The sequence below is a fragment of the Aotus nancymaae genome, unplaced genomic scaffold (genome assembly GCF_030222135.1).
Source record: "Aotus nancymaae isolate 86718 unplaced genomic scaffold, 86718_ANA_hifiasm-v0.15.2.pri h1tg000020l, whole genome shotgun sequence".
NCBI classification, from domain to species: Eukaryota; Metazoa; Chordata; class Mammalia; order Primates; family Aotidae; genus Aotus; species Aotus nancymaae.
This window is the reverse complement of record NW_026988432.1, coordinates 64,727,347-64,743,915: the sequence shown is the minus strand read 5'-3', so window position 1 is coordinate 64,743,915 and position 16,569 is coordinate 64,727,347. Positions and strand designations below refer to the sequence as shown.

General features: G+C 43.2%; 1 protein-coding gene across 8 annotated transcripts in view; it reads right to left on the bottom strand.

The window, feature by feature from the left end:
• PTPRM (protein tyrosine phosphatase receptor type M) overlaps nucleotides 1-16,569 on the bottom strand; it is an 849,557-nt gene that overhangs the window by 9,711 nt on the left and 823,277 nt on the right. For all 8 annotated transcript variants that reach the window (XM_012446821.3, XM_012446813.3, XM_064379418.1 and 5 more), the window contains 4 exons: nucleotides 16,040-16,171; nucleotides 12,170-12,295; nucleotides 9,663-9,826; nucleotides 3,103-3,238 (listed from right to left, as the gene is read on the bottom strand). In XM_012446821.3, coding sequence (XP_012302244.1) covers nucleotides 3,103-3,238; nucleotides 9,663-9,826; nucleotides 12,170-12,295; nucleotides 16,040-16,171 — 558 coding nt within the window. The remainder of the gene's footprint in view (nucleotides 1-3,102; nucleotides 3,239-9,662; nucleotides 9,827-12,169; nucleotides 12,296-16,039; nucleotides 16,172-16,569) is intronic.

Genomic DNA, 16,569 nt, shown 5'->3' with positions numbered 1-16,569 from the left:
CTGCAGCCGGAGTTGCTTCAAAGGAGCTCAGGTGCCAGGACCCCTTATGAATCTAACTAGGTGAGTCGTAGGGAATCTCAGGCTGTGTTGTCCCTGTTCTCCCTCTGGGGACCCAGTTCTTTGATGGGGACTTGAAGCTGGCTGAAGAGATGGATAACTTAGAAGCAGGGCTGAAAAAGGGGTCAGGAAAAATGCAGCTGCCCCTGCTGGATACAAAAAAATCTAGTCTTGTATTAGAAACTATTTTGCCTCCCGGCAATCCACTGGCTTTTCTCCAGGGCCCCCAAAGCTAAACATTTGCAGAAAGACATCTTCAGGGCTTTCTGGATCTCCCTGGAGAGTACCATGCTTCAGCATGAACTGATGAATCTTCCCACTCAGAAGAAATTTAGAAAAATCAGAGCTGCAAAGGGAGATGGAGAGAGACACAGCACCCTTCTCTGTGCATTCACCTACCCTGGCAGGGAGGGTAGAGCTGTAGCATTTGCCTGTTCTAAACAGGAGGGACCATGCGGGATGCAGCTGTGCATGTGATGCATGAGACCTGGCGGGGTGGGTGAGGGCCCCTCTGCTGCACCCCAGCCTGCTCCCCACATGCTGGGAAGCACCCCCAGGGCTGTCTCACACATGCTTATCATCCTCTGAAAACACACCTAAGAAGACTCAGTACACTGCCCTTTTCAGCTGCTGGCACAACATTTTGTGCTGAGGACACACTCTGGCCTCAGGTGGCCTGTGATGCCCAATAAAACCATACCAGACTTTATCACCCTGACCTAAGTTAATTAACTCTCTCAGCCAACATACACAGCTATCAACACCAAACTAAACAGAAGTCGTATTTACAGGAAAAACCAAGTGACAACAGGTCCTATTCAGTTCTGGAAGCTTCAAATCCACCGAAAAGAGCATGGTGACTTTTTTCTCTGTCACCAGATATTATCTAATCCCTGCCAACAGTCACTGTGACAGATATGTCACACAGTTTTCTCAAGAAATCGCAAAACTTTCCTACATTTCTCAGACCCTGACCTTATCCTCCAACTGTGGCTGACCTTTGGAGGGCTGGACACTCAGGAATCCCATCTTCTCCATTAGAATGACACATAACTACACAAAGTCCTAAATTATTATAGGATCGTGGGCTGGGACCACAAGCTCCCTTCTGGTTCAGCCACCTAAGCCTCCATTTATTTCATGAAAAATCACCCCTGTCCTGTAGCGTGCACCACTGATTTGGAAAAAGCCCCATCACTCCTGCCTGTAAAACCTGGTGAGTGATGAAAGCCGCAGCCGGAGCCATTAGAGCAAAGGCCTGGAAGGGTCTGTTTCTAATGATCTGCTTAATTCAGGCCGCCGTGAGAGGGAAGTGACATTTTTTTTTGATCAAGGTCAGCTGTGCCCAAGTACCAACCAGAGTCTCCAGGCTGCACACCTGTCCCTGAATTAGCGAGGTTAAATACCGCATGCAGCCACAGTCACAGTATTTCATTTGTACATTTGTTTCTATCCTTTGCCAGCCCAAACTCAGGCCTCTGTCGACAGCATGGATACTCTTAGCTCAACTGCCTCCATCCTGGAAGATTGGGAATTCCATGGCGGTAGAACTCATTACCATTCAGGCGGTGTTGCAGGGAGGGAGATGGTCCTAGTGAAGCCCCACACCGGCCTTTCAGCCCACGCACAGGAACTCCGTTTCTATGTCCAGGGCACTTAGAGCCCTTCTGCCGGGCCACTGATGGCATTGTGTCCAGCAGACTCCTACACTCTACAACTACCTCTCCCCTTTGCAATTTCCAAAACACTTTCACATCTCTCTGCACACTGGGCACCTCAGTGAGCTCATGGTATCCCTTGTTTACAAAACTAAAACCTAAGGGAGTTAAGTGACCTGCTCAAGGACACTTAAATGACAAAGCTAATGTCTTTGAGGTCACCTAAGTAGAATTAGTAGCAGAGTTGAGACTAGGATTTGAATTAGGGGGAGCACGGTCCTTTCTGCCCCTTCTAGAAGCCAACATGCTAACAGTTGATGGGTGAGAGTGTGTGCCTAGCCAAGTGTGTGTGTGCCGAATTCCCTGACCAGCAGCCATGTTTCTTGGAAATGGAGCAGCTCATCAGGCATGAGACATGTATGTGGGGAAAGTGGATGCCCTGGAGAGTGGTTCGTGCTGAGTGGGACACGTTTGAGAGCTGGCTGTCATTGGTCACTATTGTTAGCCAGCGCTGAGCACTGCTATTACGACTTCTTAAACTGCACGGGGACCACAGCTCCTTCCTCAGCTTTAGCTTGACTCTCGACTCCGTCTTTAGTCACTTTAATTTTTCACATTAACCCTGGCTGTGATGCTGCAGACCTGGAAACACTGGCTTTGGAGCTTGTCGCATTGACCACCTCTTCCTCCCTCTCCTGCCCCCAAGCCATTTTCCAACCTTGGATTAGTCCCGCTGTCTCCTTCAGATCCTTCCTCCACTCACAGAGAAGTGCAGAACCCTAATCTAAAAGCTTCCTCCTTTAAGCTGTTCTACTATTCTTGAGTCACGGTGGCTGGCATTTCAACAGCTCACATAAAAAGAGATCTCATAAAATACTCTAAGAAAATAATTGCACATAGTCCTTTGTTTCTCATCTCCTTTAATCCTTTTCTCAGATATGGCCACTATAATTAAATGCAATATTCTGGATGTCAAACTGAAATTCACAGCTTTGATAAATATTAGGTGATTAAGCTATTTATAAAATATATAATTTGAAAATCTGGCATTTCACATACTATGATTATTCCTTCTCCACGAAGACTAAGTGCTTAGCCACGTGGAAGGCGCTGCCAGGGAGGGAAGTTAATAAGGATGCTCACTTGTGAGTTTCAACTATTTCCACATTTCAAATGAGATGGAGACAAAGTCTCCTCGTGAGGAACAAAGAGAGGAAGAGGGAGAAAAAGAAAGAAGGAAAAAAGCCCTACAAGCAAAGTGATTACATTGTGCTTCTGAAAATGAGTCTCTTCCTCTATGCATCAGTTTCTCTGCAAAGTTGGGAGCTGGCGTGGATTCTAATGCTAACGGGGTGTCTCAGGGAACAGCTCAGAGGGGGTGTACTACCAGGAGGTCGACCATGTTGGGCTTGTTGTTCCTCAGCGTCTTCACAGCGTGGAAGACGTCCACGGTTCTCTGGTGCCGGAGCATCTCGCAGACGATGCTGATGGCGCAGAACGTCCCACTGCGGCCTCCCCCGTTCCTGTCATGAAAGAGATCAGATGGTTGCACTCGGTTTGTCTTTACACTGCATCGTGCAAATACTTGAGGAAACGAGCTGTGGAAACCCTGGTGAACCAGTAACAACAAAGGCCTCTGAGGCTGAGGGACCTCTTACCTGGGCAGATTCTTTTAATTAAAGCAAATAGAGCAAGTCATCCGCAATGTTTGGCCACAGGTCACCTGACTGGAGAGCCTTCCCCAGCTCACCTCAGCCCAGATCATTCTCTGATACAGCACTTACTTCATCGTTATGGGCTCATGGTAGAAAATTTTCAGTGAACTTCATTTAGGGTCTGCCAGGAAACTTGGTGTGACAAGTATGGGTTATGTTCAAAGATGTATCTGGCCTTTAAAAACACCCATTTGCATTTCATTATTTATCCATAAAACACAGAGGCTCTTTATAAAGAAAATTTTTTACTTTGAGCCCATTTTAGATGTGCAGAAATGTTGTAAAAATATCATAGAGAATTTCCTTGCATATATAACTTCCCTGATGTGAACACCTTACATGAAAACAGCACATTGCGCAAACCAAGAACGTGGTGCTGGCACAATACTATTAACTAAACCACAGACTGCAGTCACATCTCACTAGTTCCTCCACGGATGTCCTTTTTCTGGTCCAGGATCCAATCCAATCTTGCATGCAGTTGTCCTGTCTCCTTAGTTTCCTTCTGTCAGTGACACTTCCTCAGTCTTTCCTTGTGTTCCTTGACCTTGACACTTTTGAAGAGCATGGATCAGTGATTTTGTAGAATATAAAGAAGGTAGAATGCAGAAGTAGAAAGTGGCTGTTGTCCCCAGCTGCAGTCTGAGAAGTGATTACAAACTACAGCATGTAGGCCATCCCTTCGTTTGGGTTTGTCTGATGTCTTCTCACGACTGGAAACAAGGCCATGCATTTCGGTAAGAAGAGATGAGAGGGGATGTTTCCTCCTCCCAGGGGTTCAGGATGTCCATCTGTCTTACTACTGATGTTAACTTGCTCACTTGTTAAGACTGTCTTTCTCTTTGCAGTCAATCAATATCTGGATGGAAGATATTTTGGGACTATGCAAATATCTTGTTTCTCCTCAAAGTTTTGCCCACTGATTTGAGCATCTGTTGGTCGATCTTGTCTGCAACAATTATCACTGTGGTGTTTGCCTAATGGTGATTTCCTGTTTCCCTCTCTTTCAACATTCTAACCTAAGAAAGAGCTATCTCTTCTTCCCCATTAAATTATGTATTTGCTTATTTATTTTATGATTTATTTCAGTGTGAACTTATACATATTAATTTTATACTATGAGCTAAAATCCAGTGGTACTAATACTGATTTTGTTCATGTTGTTCCAGCTTTGGCCAGTGGGAGCTCCATCAGGTTGGCTCTTGTGTTCCTTTCTGACAAGCCCCCAACCTTTTTTGAGTATTTCTTTACTTTCTGCAACCACATGATGTTTCAGGCTCATCCTGCACTGTCCCTGCATCAACTCTGCAGTCACTCTCTCCTCAAGGAGATAAGGGAACTTTTTTGTTTTCAAACACAGTATAACTATCATACCTAAAATAGTAAACATTACTGTTTTAAAATAATCAAATTTCTGGTCAGTGTTCCAATTTCCCAGATTGTTTATTATAGCTGTTTTTAAAAAAATCCACATCTAGGCAAAGTCCACATTGGATGTGGTTGGTATGTCTTGCAAACTTGTTTTAATCTGTGAGTTCATCTTTGCTCTTTTTTCTTGGGAATTGATTTGTTGAGGAAACAAGGTCATCTGTCCTGCAGTGCCACATTCTAGAGTTTTCTCATTCATCAGATCTCTGTGATATGATTTAACATGCTGCTTTCTAACCCTGTATTTCCTGTAAATTGGTAGGTCGTTCCAGGGCTTGATAAGAATTCAAGATTTATTTATTTATACAAGGATGCTTAAAGTATACTTTTATTAGGAAGCAAGCCAAAAATATCTGGTTATCCCTTGTTTTGTGGTTTTAAGTGTGATCATTGTGTTTGGATATCAGCTTGATCAGCCCACTGGGAAATTCCAAATCAGCTTTTTAACTAAAGTATAATATATCTACAATAAAGACCATGAATGGTAAGCAGGTATCTCTGTCAATTTTTACCAATGCATACACCATGTAACCACCATTCAGAACAAGATAAAAATCACGGTCAGTCCCCAAGAAGTTCCCTCACCAATACCATCAGTATCACCAAAGTTAATCCTGTTTTTTTTTTTGGTTTTTTTTTTGAGATGGAGTCTTGCTCTGTCACCCAGGCTGGAGTGCAGTGTCGCAATCATGGCTCACTGCAACCTCTGCCTCCCGGGTTCAAGTGATTCTTCTGCTTCAGCCTCCTGAGTAGCTAGGACTACAGGCACGCAGTAGCACGCCTGGCTAATTTTTGTATTTTTAGTAGAGATGGGGGTTTCACCATATTGGCCAGGCTGGTCTAGAACTCCTGACCTCATGATATGCCTGCCTCGGCCTCCCAAAATACTAGGATTACAGGCGTGAGCCACTGCTCCTGGCCAAGATAATCCATTCTTAAGTCTAGCATCATCAATTGCTTTTGCCTGTTTTTCAACTTTGTGTAAATGGAACCATATAATATGTCTTCTTCTGAGACTGGCTTATTTCATTCTGTGTTGTCTATGTGAGAATCACCCATAGTGTTGTATCGGTAGTTTATTCTTTTATATTGCTAAGAAGAATTCTGCTGAATGAATATACTACTGTACAATTTATCCAACAGCTGATGAATGTTTGGGCTGTTTACAGTTTTTAAATATTACTAGTAAACCTTCGATAAGCTTATCTTTTGGTAGATGATATATTTCTGCAGTCATTTCTCTAAGAACAGAAGAGCTCAGCCTCAGTGTGTGTATGTTTAGCTTTAGTAAATGCTGTCAGTTCCCAAATGGTTGTACAGTATTTGCTTCCTTCTTACTGTGTATAAGAGTTCCAGTTACTCCACAGCTTCACTAACACTTGGGATTATCATTTATTTGTCTGTCTTTAAAATTTCAGCCATTCTGGTGAGTACACAGTGGCATCTGATCCTGATTTGAATATGGATTTCCCTAAAAACTAATAATGTTGAGTAACTTTGCTATGTTCATTGGCTATTTGGGACATCTTTTTTTACTTCAGTGAAGTACCTGTCAAGTTTTTTGCCCATTTCATAAGCTGAGTTGTCTATCATTTTCCTTTTGGCTTGCAGTACAGCAGTTCTTAGACATTGTGGCCCAGTCCTTTGTCAGACAGATGTATTATGAAACTCTCCTCCCACTGTCTTGCTTTTTCACCCTCTTATTGACATGTTTTGATGAAGAGAACAGCTTAATTTTAATGAAGGTTCAATTTGTCAGTATTTCTTTCAAGGCTAGTGTTCTGTTGAACAAATCTACCTGTGGTCATGAAGATTTTCTCCTATGGTTTCTTCTAGAAGCTTTGTTATTTCACTTTCCCCTTTTGGTCTACCATCTATCTGGAAGGGGTTTCTGTACACAGAGGGAGGGAGACCACTGTGTCCAGACAGTCTTCCCCACCCGCCGCAGTGCTGTGTCGCGATCTTTGTTGTAAGTCAGGTGACGCTGAGGTGTGGATCTGTTCCTGGACTGTCTCTTCTCCTAATCAGAAGATCAGCTGTTTTCTATCCTTGCACTAACATGACACTGCTTTTCCCATCAGCTTTGCACCTAATGCTTTTAGCAGCTGTTGAAGACCATTATCTAATGCATTATTTTCATCAAGTTGTAAAGTGTGAAATCTTATGTCTATCCATTTAATCTAGTTTTATTAGCTGGGAGACATATATAAAGAAAAACACTCCCTATTTGCATACCTTGAGTATCTGTGGCTCAAGGAACCATTCACTTAAGCACCTCCAAGTCTTGTCTCGGGCGGGAACTCTCCACCCACAGCCATTAGGTGGCGCTACACTATGCTGAATGCCATGCTCTTGCCTCTGAGAGGAACACTGGAGTGGTTTCAAAGCATTCTTTCCTGGCCAATACTGGGGGATGCCAATGTAAACTAACTTTGTTCCTTATAGCTAAAAAAAAAAAACCCTTAGATTTAGACATATAAATGTAAACAAAAATAAACATTCCCACCAGGCCTGGGTCTCATGCCCACCTTGATGCTAAGAGAGCAAGAGGCAGCTCCACAAGAACCAAGGCAGGGCTTTAGAGAGGGGAGAATGTTCCAAAGAATAACCAAAGTTCTCTCAGCGGAAAATGTAAGCGATGCTGCACAGGCAGGAGAGAAGAAACAACGGATGCCTCCCTCCCACCATCCACTGCGAAGAACAGCCGATGGTTTTAGGTTTTACATGAATAGCAATGTCACTGTTTAGTTCTGTGGTCACAGCTGTCTCTGGGAAGAGTGTTGCTGACAAGGTGCAGTGATTTAAGGAGTCTTTATGTCTTCCTCTTAGGCCTGTCCTGGTGCCTCAACTTCTTCTAGCCACTAGTAACTTAGTGCTGTGGGTTAAAGCACTGGCCCTTTTAGAAAGCTACTAACCCCAAAGGGGAAGATGCATTACACATCTAGCTCCAGATGCTGGGGCTCTCCAGATGCAGGCATGGGTATCTGCAAACTATTTTTAGTATTTTAGAAAAACCTGACATATCTGATACAAACAAACTACAATGTCAATATTCTTTGCTGGGATTGTATCATCTCAGTGTGAGCCTTTTATTCTCGTCAGAGGTTGGATCTGGATTGAAGAGAAATAAAAATAGGGATGTGGACTGCTAATGAATTCTTTTTGTGATTTTCTTGATAGTGATTTTCTAATGCACTGGGTTCCTGAGAATAAAGGGTGATGACAGCAACTAGAGAAAGGTGAGGTTAATAAACTCCTTTTTAGAGGACAAAAGATTGGCCAAGACCATCCTAGCCATGGTGAAATCCCGTCTCTACTGAAATACAAAAAATTAGCTGGTCATGGTGGTGCGCGTCTCTAGCCCTAGCTACTCAGGAGGCTGAGGCAGGGGAATTGCTTGAACCCGGGAGATGGAGGTTGCAGTGAGCTGAGATCCTGCCACTGCACTCCAACCTGGCAATAGAGCAAGACTCAGTTTCAAAAAAGAAAAATAAAGATTGGAACTTCTGGTTGAGGACAAGTGTGGGCGGGTAGGTTCCTAAGGCTCTTTCCAAGGGAATATCAGTTTCCTGCAGGATGAGACACTACCGCGTTTTCATTGTTGAGAGGCAGGCAGACTCCTGTGCTTCCAGGGAGACCTCCAGGAAGACCTTGCAGGCCCAGGGTAGGAAGCGGCATTGCATCAGAGAAGGGTACTGACTGGAGAGTAACCCACGCCCTGAGCCAGGTCTGCAATTTTAACTAGGCTTGATCTACCCAGAGTAAAACTTTGTTTTGCCTTCAATTTAAGAGAGATCTCATTGTGTACTTCTAATGTACTTCACTGAAAAGCGACATATGCTTATACTTTAAATTTCCACAAATCCTCTAAATGTCTTCCTTAACTGCCATGACTTTTAAATTGCCTGTTCCATTAAGCCGATTCCAGCTGGTTGATTAGCTACATATCATAGCCAATGAGAAAATACAGGTGAAAGTGCTTTGAGAAGCATGGCATTCTCTATTCAGTGGCTCTCAACCTTATTATCTCAACACATTGAAATCACCTAGGCATTTCAAAAACACCCACGTCTGGGCCCCACTCCCAGAGATTTTGATTTAATTGGTTTGGGTGTGGCCTGGGTGTGGGATTTTTTTTTCATTTAAAGCTCCCCAACATCTCAATGTGCAGGTAAGGCTGGGAGCCATGTGTAGCAGGGTGCCCACATTTAGCACCTGCAAAACCTGCTGGCCTGGAAGCCCCATTTTGGGGACACTGGCTGTAACCAAATTCTCCCAATATACACATTCTCCTAAAAAGAATGTGCATGCGCGCACACACACACCAGTTCCTTTAAGACCTCTCATATGATTTCCAATACAATAATCAAGTAATGTGATGGTAAACTGGCTTTGGCTGGTGAGAAGGAGTCCTGAGTTGTAGCATTTGTTGATTTCCATGATGTAAATCCTTCTACCATGGATGAATTCAAGTTACCAACAGTTGAAGACCCAGCTCAGAAAATTCCTGAAAACATCACAATTGGCTCTCAAGAACCAGTGATTTTTCTTTTTTGTAGAAGGGGGTCCTAATCAAAAAGGTCAGTGCTTGCATATACAGCAGTGGCACACTATCCAAATGCAAAACGTACATATCCTGCTTCCTGAAAAGCCAACTAATCCTCCACTGAGTGTCACGATCACCCCTTCACCAAGACCTACTTATTTCTTCTCCATTTCTAGTGAAGCAAAAGACAGAAATAGGAGGCGAGAGTGAGTGCGGGGTCTGGCCGTTCTGAAACCGAGAGCTCTGCCGAGTACTTACAAGCAGTGCACAACGGTGCGGCCTTCACCGCCGTTGTACTCCTCCTGCCACTTGTCCACCTGGCGAATGAGCTTCAAGAAGGACCGCTTGGACACCGGTGTGTCCCTGTACATCGGCCAGCCCAGGAATTGGAATTGCTGCACCATCCGATATCCATCTTGGGGCTACAAAGAATCAGGCAACAATCGGGGAGTGGAAAGAAAACAGGCATTACTGACTTTACTGAATTCCGGTGGGCTGATTCCACCTACTTGATCTTCCCATTATTAAAGGCGAGTCCTGCCTACAAATTACCCAGGTGGCTTCTGCTGGCCTGAAGAGTTATGGTTTTTAATCTCGAGCAGTTGAAAACAACCAGGTGTTTTAAATGACAGGCCAGACAAATACGAGTGAGGCAGAATGCTTCCCATTCTGCAAAAGCCAAGAGAAAAATAACACAGCATAAGAACTGACCACACTGTAATGTTAAGTGGTAAATAACTTCAATTACAGGTAACAATTTATAACCTGGAGATGTCTGTGAGCTCAGTGTGAAGACAGAGAACACTGCTTCCTGTGAGCATAATACGGGTTTGCTTATTGATGTTGAATCTTGCTAAGATAGCAACAGTTAATTAATCCTTAGTCATAATGAAATGGAATTGCAGAGTTCAAAAAAGTGTTACTTAGCTTATGGTAGAAACATAAAAACAGCTATACTCTGGCCATGGCTAAATCACTTGGACCGAATCTTCTGTGGCCTTCAGTGGCATCTGACATGGGTGACACTCTCTTCTTGTCAACACGCTTTCCTCACTGGCTGGTCCTTCTCCCGCAGCAGTCCCTCCCTCTCTCTCTGCCTCAGTCTCCCCTTCTCCCAGACCTCTTGCTGACTGGCCTCCTCCCTAGGGTGCTTCCACTTCCTCTCATTTGATTTCATTCAGGCTCATGGCTTTAGATATCACCAATGTCCCAATAAGTCATAAATTCATATCTCTGGTTCAGCCCTCTCTTGAATTTCACCTTTATATTTTCAAAGACCCACCTAATATTCCCACTTAAGGACCTAACAATCACCCCAAACCTACTGTGTTTACAATTGAGCTCCCGATCCTCTTTCTGTGATGCCCCCACCCCCAAACAATCCTGTTACACCGGCAGCCTGGACAACAGCTCAGTCAGTGTCCACTCCATCATCCTAGCTCTCAGGACAGGAACCCTGAGACTCCCCTCCATTCCCTGGGATCGTGCTGGCTCTACCTGCAAAAAAGATCAGAACCTCCCCCTTCTCATGACCTCCACCCCTGCTCTCTCCCATCTCACCCATGATGTCTTCTCCCATCACTGTCATTTCTCACAGGGATTATCCCAGCAGCCTCCTGATGCCTCTCTCCTCCAGTCTATTCTCAATGCAGGTGCCAGAGTGCTCCTTTTAAAATGTAAATTACACCATAGGATTCTGGCACTCAAAACCCTGTAATGGCTCCTTATTTCCTTCAAAGCAAAAATCCAAATGCTAACAGTGACTGCCAGGCCCTTCCACCCGGGGCCCCCAAGCCACTGTTCTTCCAGGTGAACTGCTCACTCCATCAGTTACTCTTGCCTCTGCTCACTGAGCCTGGGCCATGCCACCTCCTTGCCATCCTAGCACTTACATGCAAGCCCTACCCTGGGGCCTCTGTGCTGACCCTTCCTTCTGCCTGGAAAGCTGCCTCTCCAGAGAGCTGCGGTGCTCCCTGGCCTCCTCTGTCTTGGTTCACAGGGCGCACATGCTTACAACAGAGCTTGCTCCCGCTGAGAAAGGCCCTGGCACTTTCTAACTCCCTGATTTTTTTTCCTGCAGCATTTGTCACTTCCTAACTTAGTGCATCTATTATGCTATCTGTTATTTATTGTCTGTTTTCTGATACCAATTCTTTGCTTGACCAAATTTTCCCCAGGTTCCTGAACCTTCTCCTAGGCCCATCCATGAACTTCCTTGTAAAATCCAGTTTTGGCAATTTTTGCTAAGTCACTGTGGCAAGAACCCCCTACCTTCAATATCTGATCACATTTGATATCTGATCAGGTTCCTCATCCTCCACCATCACCCAGGTATGTCTGGTCACCTTGCCTGCTTTCATCAGGAATCCCGTTACGTTCATTTAGCCAGAAACCATTTTACTCTTGATGCCTCCCCTTGGTAATTTTCCATCCACGTACCCACCCTGCCTGTTGGCTATAAACTCGGAGTTGAGCCCACTCTCCCTCGCCCACTGCAAGGTCCTGTGACAGAGGTCCCAGCACCTGTTGTGATGGTCCTGAATAATGTCTGCCTTACTGTGCTTTAATAAGTATCATTACTTTCTAAATACTGCTCCCATTAGAATGCAAACTCCGTAAGGTCAGTAATCTGTTTTTTTTGGTTCGCTGACATATTCCAGACTCCTAGAACAGTAACTGACATGGAGTGAGTACTCTAAACATTAAGGGACTGAGAAAATAAATGAAACCATAATTATAAGCATGATAGGCTCGTTTCTTCTTACTCTGGCTGCATTGTAAATACGGAATATCCTGCTGATGATGTCCTCTTCTAGGTCAGCAGAGACAAATTCCACCTGGATGGGGCCGTGTCTGTGTACTCCATTTTCTGGCCAATACTGTGGACACAACTGAATTCGAAACAAAGAAACACAGGGTTAATTATAAGAGGAAATTTGTTCCTAACAGTTTGGATAAGGGTTAGTATTGACATTCAGTAATCTTTTTTTTTTTTTAAGAGATAGGGTCGCACTCTGTCTTCCCAGGTGGAGGGCAGTGGTGTGATCATGCCTCACTGCAGCCTTGAACTCCTGGGCTCAAGCGATCCTTGAACCTAAACCTCTCAAGTAGCTGGGACCACAGGTGTGCATTACCATCCTTGGCTAATTTTTGTATTTAGGGGGAGACAGGGATCTCGCTACATTGCCCAGGCTGGTCTTGAACCCCTCTTCTCCAGTGATTCTTCTGCCTCAGCCTCCCCGCCGAGTGCTGGAATTACAGGTGTGAGATGCTGTTTGGAGAAATCATTCAGGAATTCTGAGGACTTCACTGACTCCCTTTTTCTTTTCTTTCTCTCTTTTCCTCTCAGCAATGTAGGCTTTTAGACTGCCTTGCTGGCTGATTCCTCAGCTCCACTTGTCCTTTTCCTAGGACTTTTTCTTTCGTTTTCTCAGAAAGTACCTTTAGCCATGAGTAATTCTGCTTTCCAAAGAGGTCACGTGGATGGCAGTCGCCATGTGCCCTTTTGCATATTGAAAGGAACTCTCATCAGGCCCCAGGGAGAGGTGCCACCCCAGGATGTAAGGTACTCAAGATGGCTACACACCTCTTGATGCCCAAATTTCCATGCTCTGCTAGCTGGGCTTGTGTGGGGATTTAGAATCACCATCGGGAATAAGGGTATTTTGTGACAAGGTTTGGAACTGATAACATTGTTGGGTTGCATTTTCACGTTCCAGTCCAAACCCTCACAACTCAGATCTAGCAAACCTGTTGTAATAAGAATAAATGCTTTGCTGTTTTACCTGCAAGGGGCCTAACTAAAAACACAATTTCCTAGAGCCTCAAACTCTAGGTATTGGTGATACTGAGTAACTAGAACTTTTGCATGAATATAAATGCACAACTCAGTGCGGTAGGAGTGGTGCTGGGCACGGTGGCTTATTAGCCAGCACCCCACAAAATTCCTACCCTTGAAAACAGGAAGGAAGAACTGCTAAGATCTTTTCTCTTCAAAAACCCTTCTTAAAGCCCCGAAACTTTAGTAGGCATTTAAAGTTTGAAATTACACTTCCTTTGGGACTTACCCCAATGACTTTTTTTGAGTAGCATCTAACTTTTATCTTTCTCGTTTAGCTGAGGGACATTTGGCCTATGGAGAGGCAATGGGAGAACTACTTTATTACACAATCTGTTTCTATACTGGGCCAAGAGCAGAGGAGAAGCACCACCTAGTTTTATGCAGAATGATGTGCCAGAAAGGGAGAATCCACTGGTTAAATTTCTTTTTCTAAATGATTTCTATTTTCCAAAGGATCTAAAATCTCATTGTCAAAGGTTTCAAAGGTTGATTTATACCTAAGATTGTAGGATAGTTTTCAGTTAGCAGTGCGTCAACCGAAACAGCAGTCTCTCTCTCTCTCTATCACAGAACAGTTAAGGTTGGGATTTTATAAGCAAGAATGAAAGTAGAGTAACTAAGGGTATTTTTTAATGTTAGCTAAGCTGATAGTATTTTTAAAATTACATTTATTTATTTTTAAATAATGCTTCCATGAAATTTTTCCTTCCTCACCAGCACTTCCTGGCGACAGGTTATAAAACTGCCTTGTCAAATAATAGCATGCTGCTGTTTATTTTCTGTTTGATGCCCCAGGGTACCGACTGTTAAAATTAATAGGCATATGATGGGAAGCCGAGATGTTAATAAAAGCTATAACACGTACATTTGAACCGTTCTGCCCATTTTTCTACTGCCTGAGCTTACTCTGCTTTCTGCTTTCTTTTTCCATTCAAGCTCCTGACCAAAAGCTCGCCACTTACACCAAAGAAATATGAATGATGTGGGTTGTGCTTGCCTCTTAGCATGTTGCATTCTATGCTTTGCCCAAGTAAACCATGTAGAAAATGGCTTAAATGGTGCATAACACGTCCATGAACCAGACTTATAAATACTTAAAATAGTTGAGTGCTATTCTTGTGCAATTGCAAAGACTTTACGTTCAAATGCTCAGTTTAGTGTTCGCTAAAAGACTGAATCCCAGGAGCCTCTTTTCTCTCACTCTGAAAATCAGCTCTGTCTGCTGAATAGAACTGGAGTCTTTTTGTCTTTCCTACCCACAAGCCAGGCAAGGCTTGGTTTGAATCCAGATAGTTCGGGTTGAGAATGCAGCTTTAGAATTCCAATGCAGTTGTTCAAAAAGAACACACTAGAATCACTGATGTCTTGTTCACTAATATGAACAAAAATATCACTGCATTTCAGGATTTACATTAGGAAAAAAAACCACAATGATTCTAAATAAGGAAGAAGCCCTTATTCTATAAGTGTCTGTGACTTAAGATTCTAGAATTCGTGAAATTTCAGTCATGCCACCGTAAGTTAGAAAATCGGGATCCTTGGTTCTATTTTGAGTTAGGTCTTTGAAGCTTCTCAAGTCACGGTGTCTGCTTGTCTTTATAAATGACTGTAATCTAACCTTCTCAGAGCATCAGTGGGGAAGAGTTCTAAAATATTTAAGCTTCTTAAGCCAAAAGGACTGGATAGGAACAAAGATTATCATTATTATTTCATTAACCAGCTTTCAGGCGAGAGCTTCGACACTATAATGCAGTGAGTACCTCAGACATAATTAAAAACCTTATAGAATTGAATGTCCATGCCATTTATGGATGGATGATGGCAAGAAAACAGACTATAGCAAGGAAAAATCCTGCCATCATGTCCAGTTGGGATGCTGAAATGCTTCAGACTTCAGACCTTTTTTTTTTTTTAAAGAAAAAGAAAGAATTTGTTGTGTCTACTGGATAGGAAATTAATTCAGTTCCAGAACAAGGTTTTTCTTAAAACATGCTAAGGTCAAATTTCCCATAATGCCTACTATCATGGTGGTTGTCTATGATTGGTATAGGCATATCCCAAAGCAATAAATTCATCTCCTAAAGGGCCACTGTGCTAATGCTCGCATCTAACCCCATTACTAATATTGAGTCATCACTGTCCAATTCTTTCTCTTTTATGTTTAAGAGGAACTATGCAAAAGCCCCATTTATCATTTCAAACTTCTCTTATCTCCAAGTTCCAGTTTTATTTCACTTTAATATCTTTATCAAAGCATTGAGGAAACTAATTTGTGTGTCTTAAAATTGCTTGCCTGTCTCTGCTGTCACCCTGACACTGTCACCCTACATGACGATCTCTAGCTGTAGGCTCCCGGTGAGCTGTGCCAGGAAGCACACAGTAACTCCAGGAATGTGATCAGCGGCTGTGTCAAATGCTATCTTCCCTTCTGCACTGTCCTCTGGTTTGCCTGCTTTGCTTCTGGCTCTGCAATGTTCAGGTTCCTGCTGAGCTTTGACTCGGTCTATGACCTTGTAAACCTCCAGTGAGTATTTCCATCTTTTAGGAATGGCCCAACTTCTGGCCCTCTTTTGCCTTGTCACCTCAACCATCTATGGTTTCAACCTGTATTTCTGGTTTCGACTGACTTTCTAACCCCTAATTCCACCTGATTTTTAACCTTTGTGTTTAGCATCCCCAGTTCTCAACTTCAACTAGCACCAGGGCCTGCATTTCTCAGGTGCAAACAAACTCAGTGTGCAGACAAATTTGATCATCTGGAACTAGCTCTGACTGTAAGAAATCCGGGTCTCACCTGGGCAGGATCCACATCATTTAGCATAACTACGGATGTGCAGTGATAATCCAGGACCAGTCTCCAAAAGTCTTTCACTGTGTTTGGCAAAGGATGCTGGGTGACTATAAAAGCTGAAGGCTGTTTATAGCTCTGCAAACACAAACAAGAATGCTCCAGATATACTCAGGAAACTGGGAAGGGAAGAAGCTAAGTTATTTCATGCAGAAGGAAACTTGTGGCACAAAACACTGAACATGTTTAACAGTTGTTGAATTCTGTCACCACTGTCAACACCAACACAGACTAAATATAAACTTCTCTGCAGAATAATAGCGATAAAAGTCTTGTTTTGATACCAAGGAAACTTAATGAGTATCTCTTATCAACTTTTAAAATATTTCTGGTAGAAAGGCAATATCTAATCTATACATAATTCTCTTGATGGAGAAAATTTAACTTTACTTTTAAAATTAAACATAATTAAAAGTTCTGCTTTTTCTAAAACTTGTTTGCTAGAGATTTGTACGTGTGACGGTGTTCTTATTTCT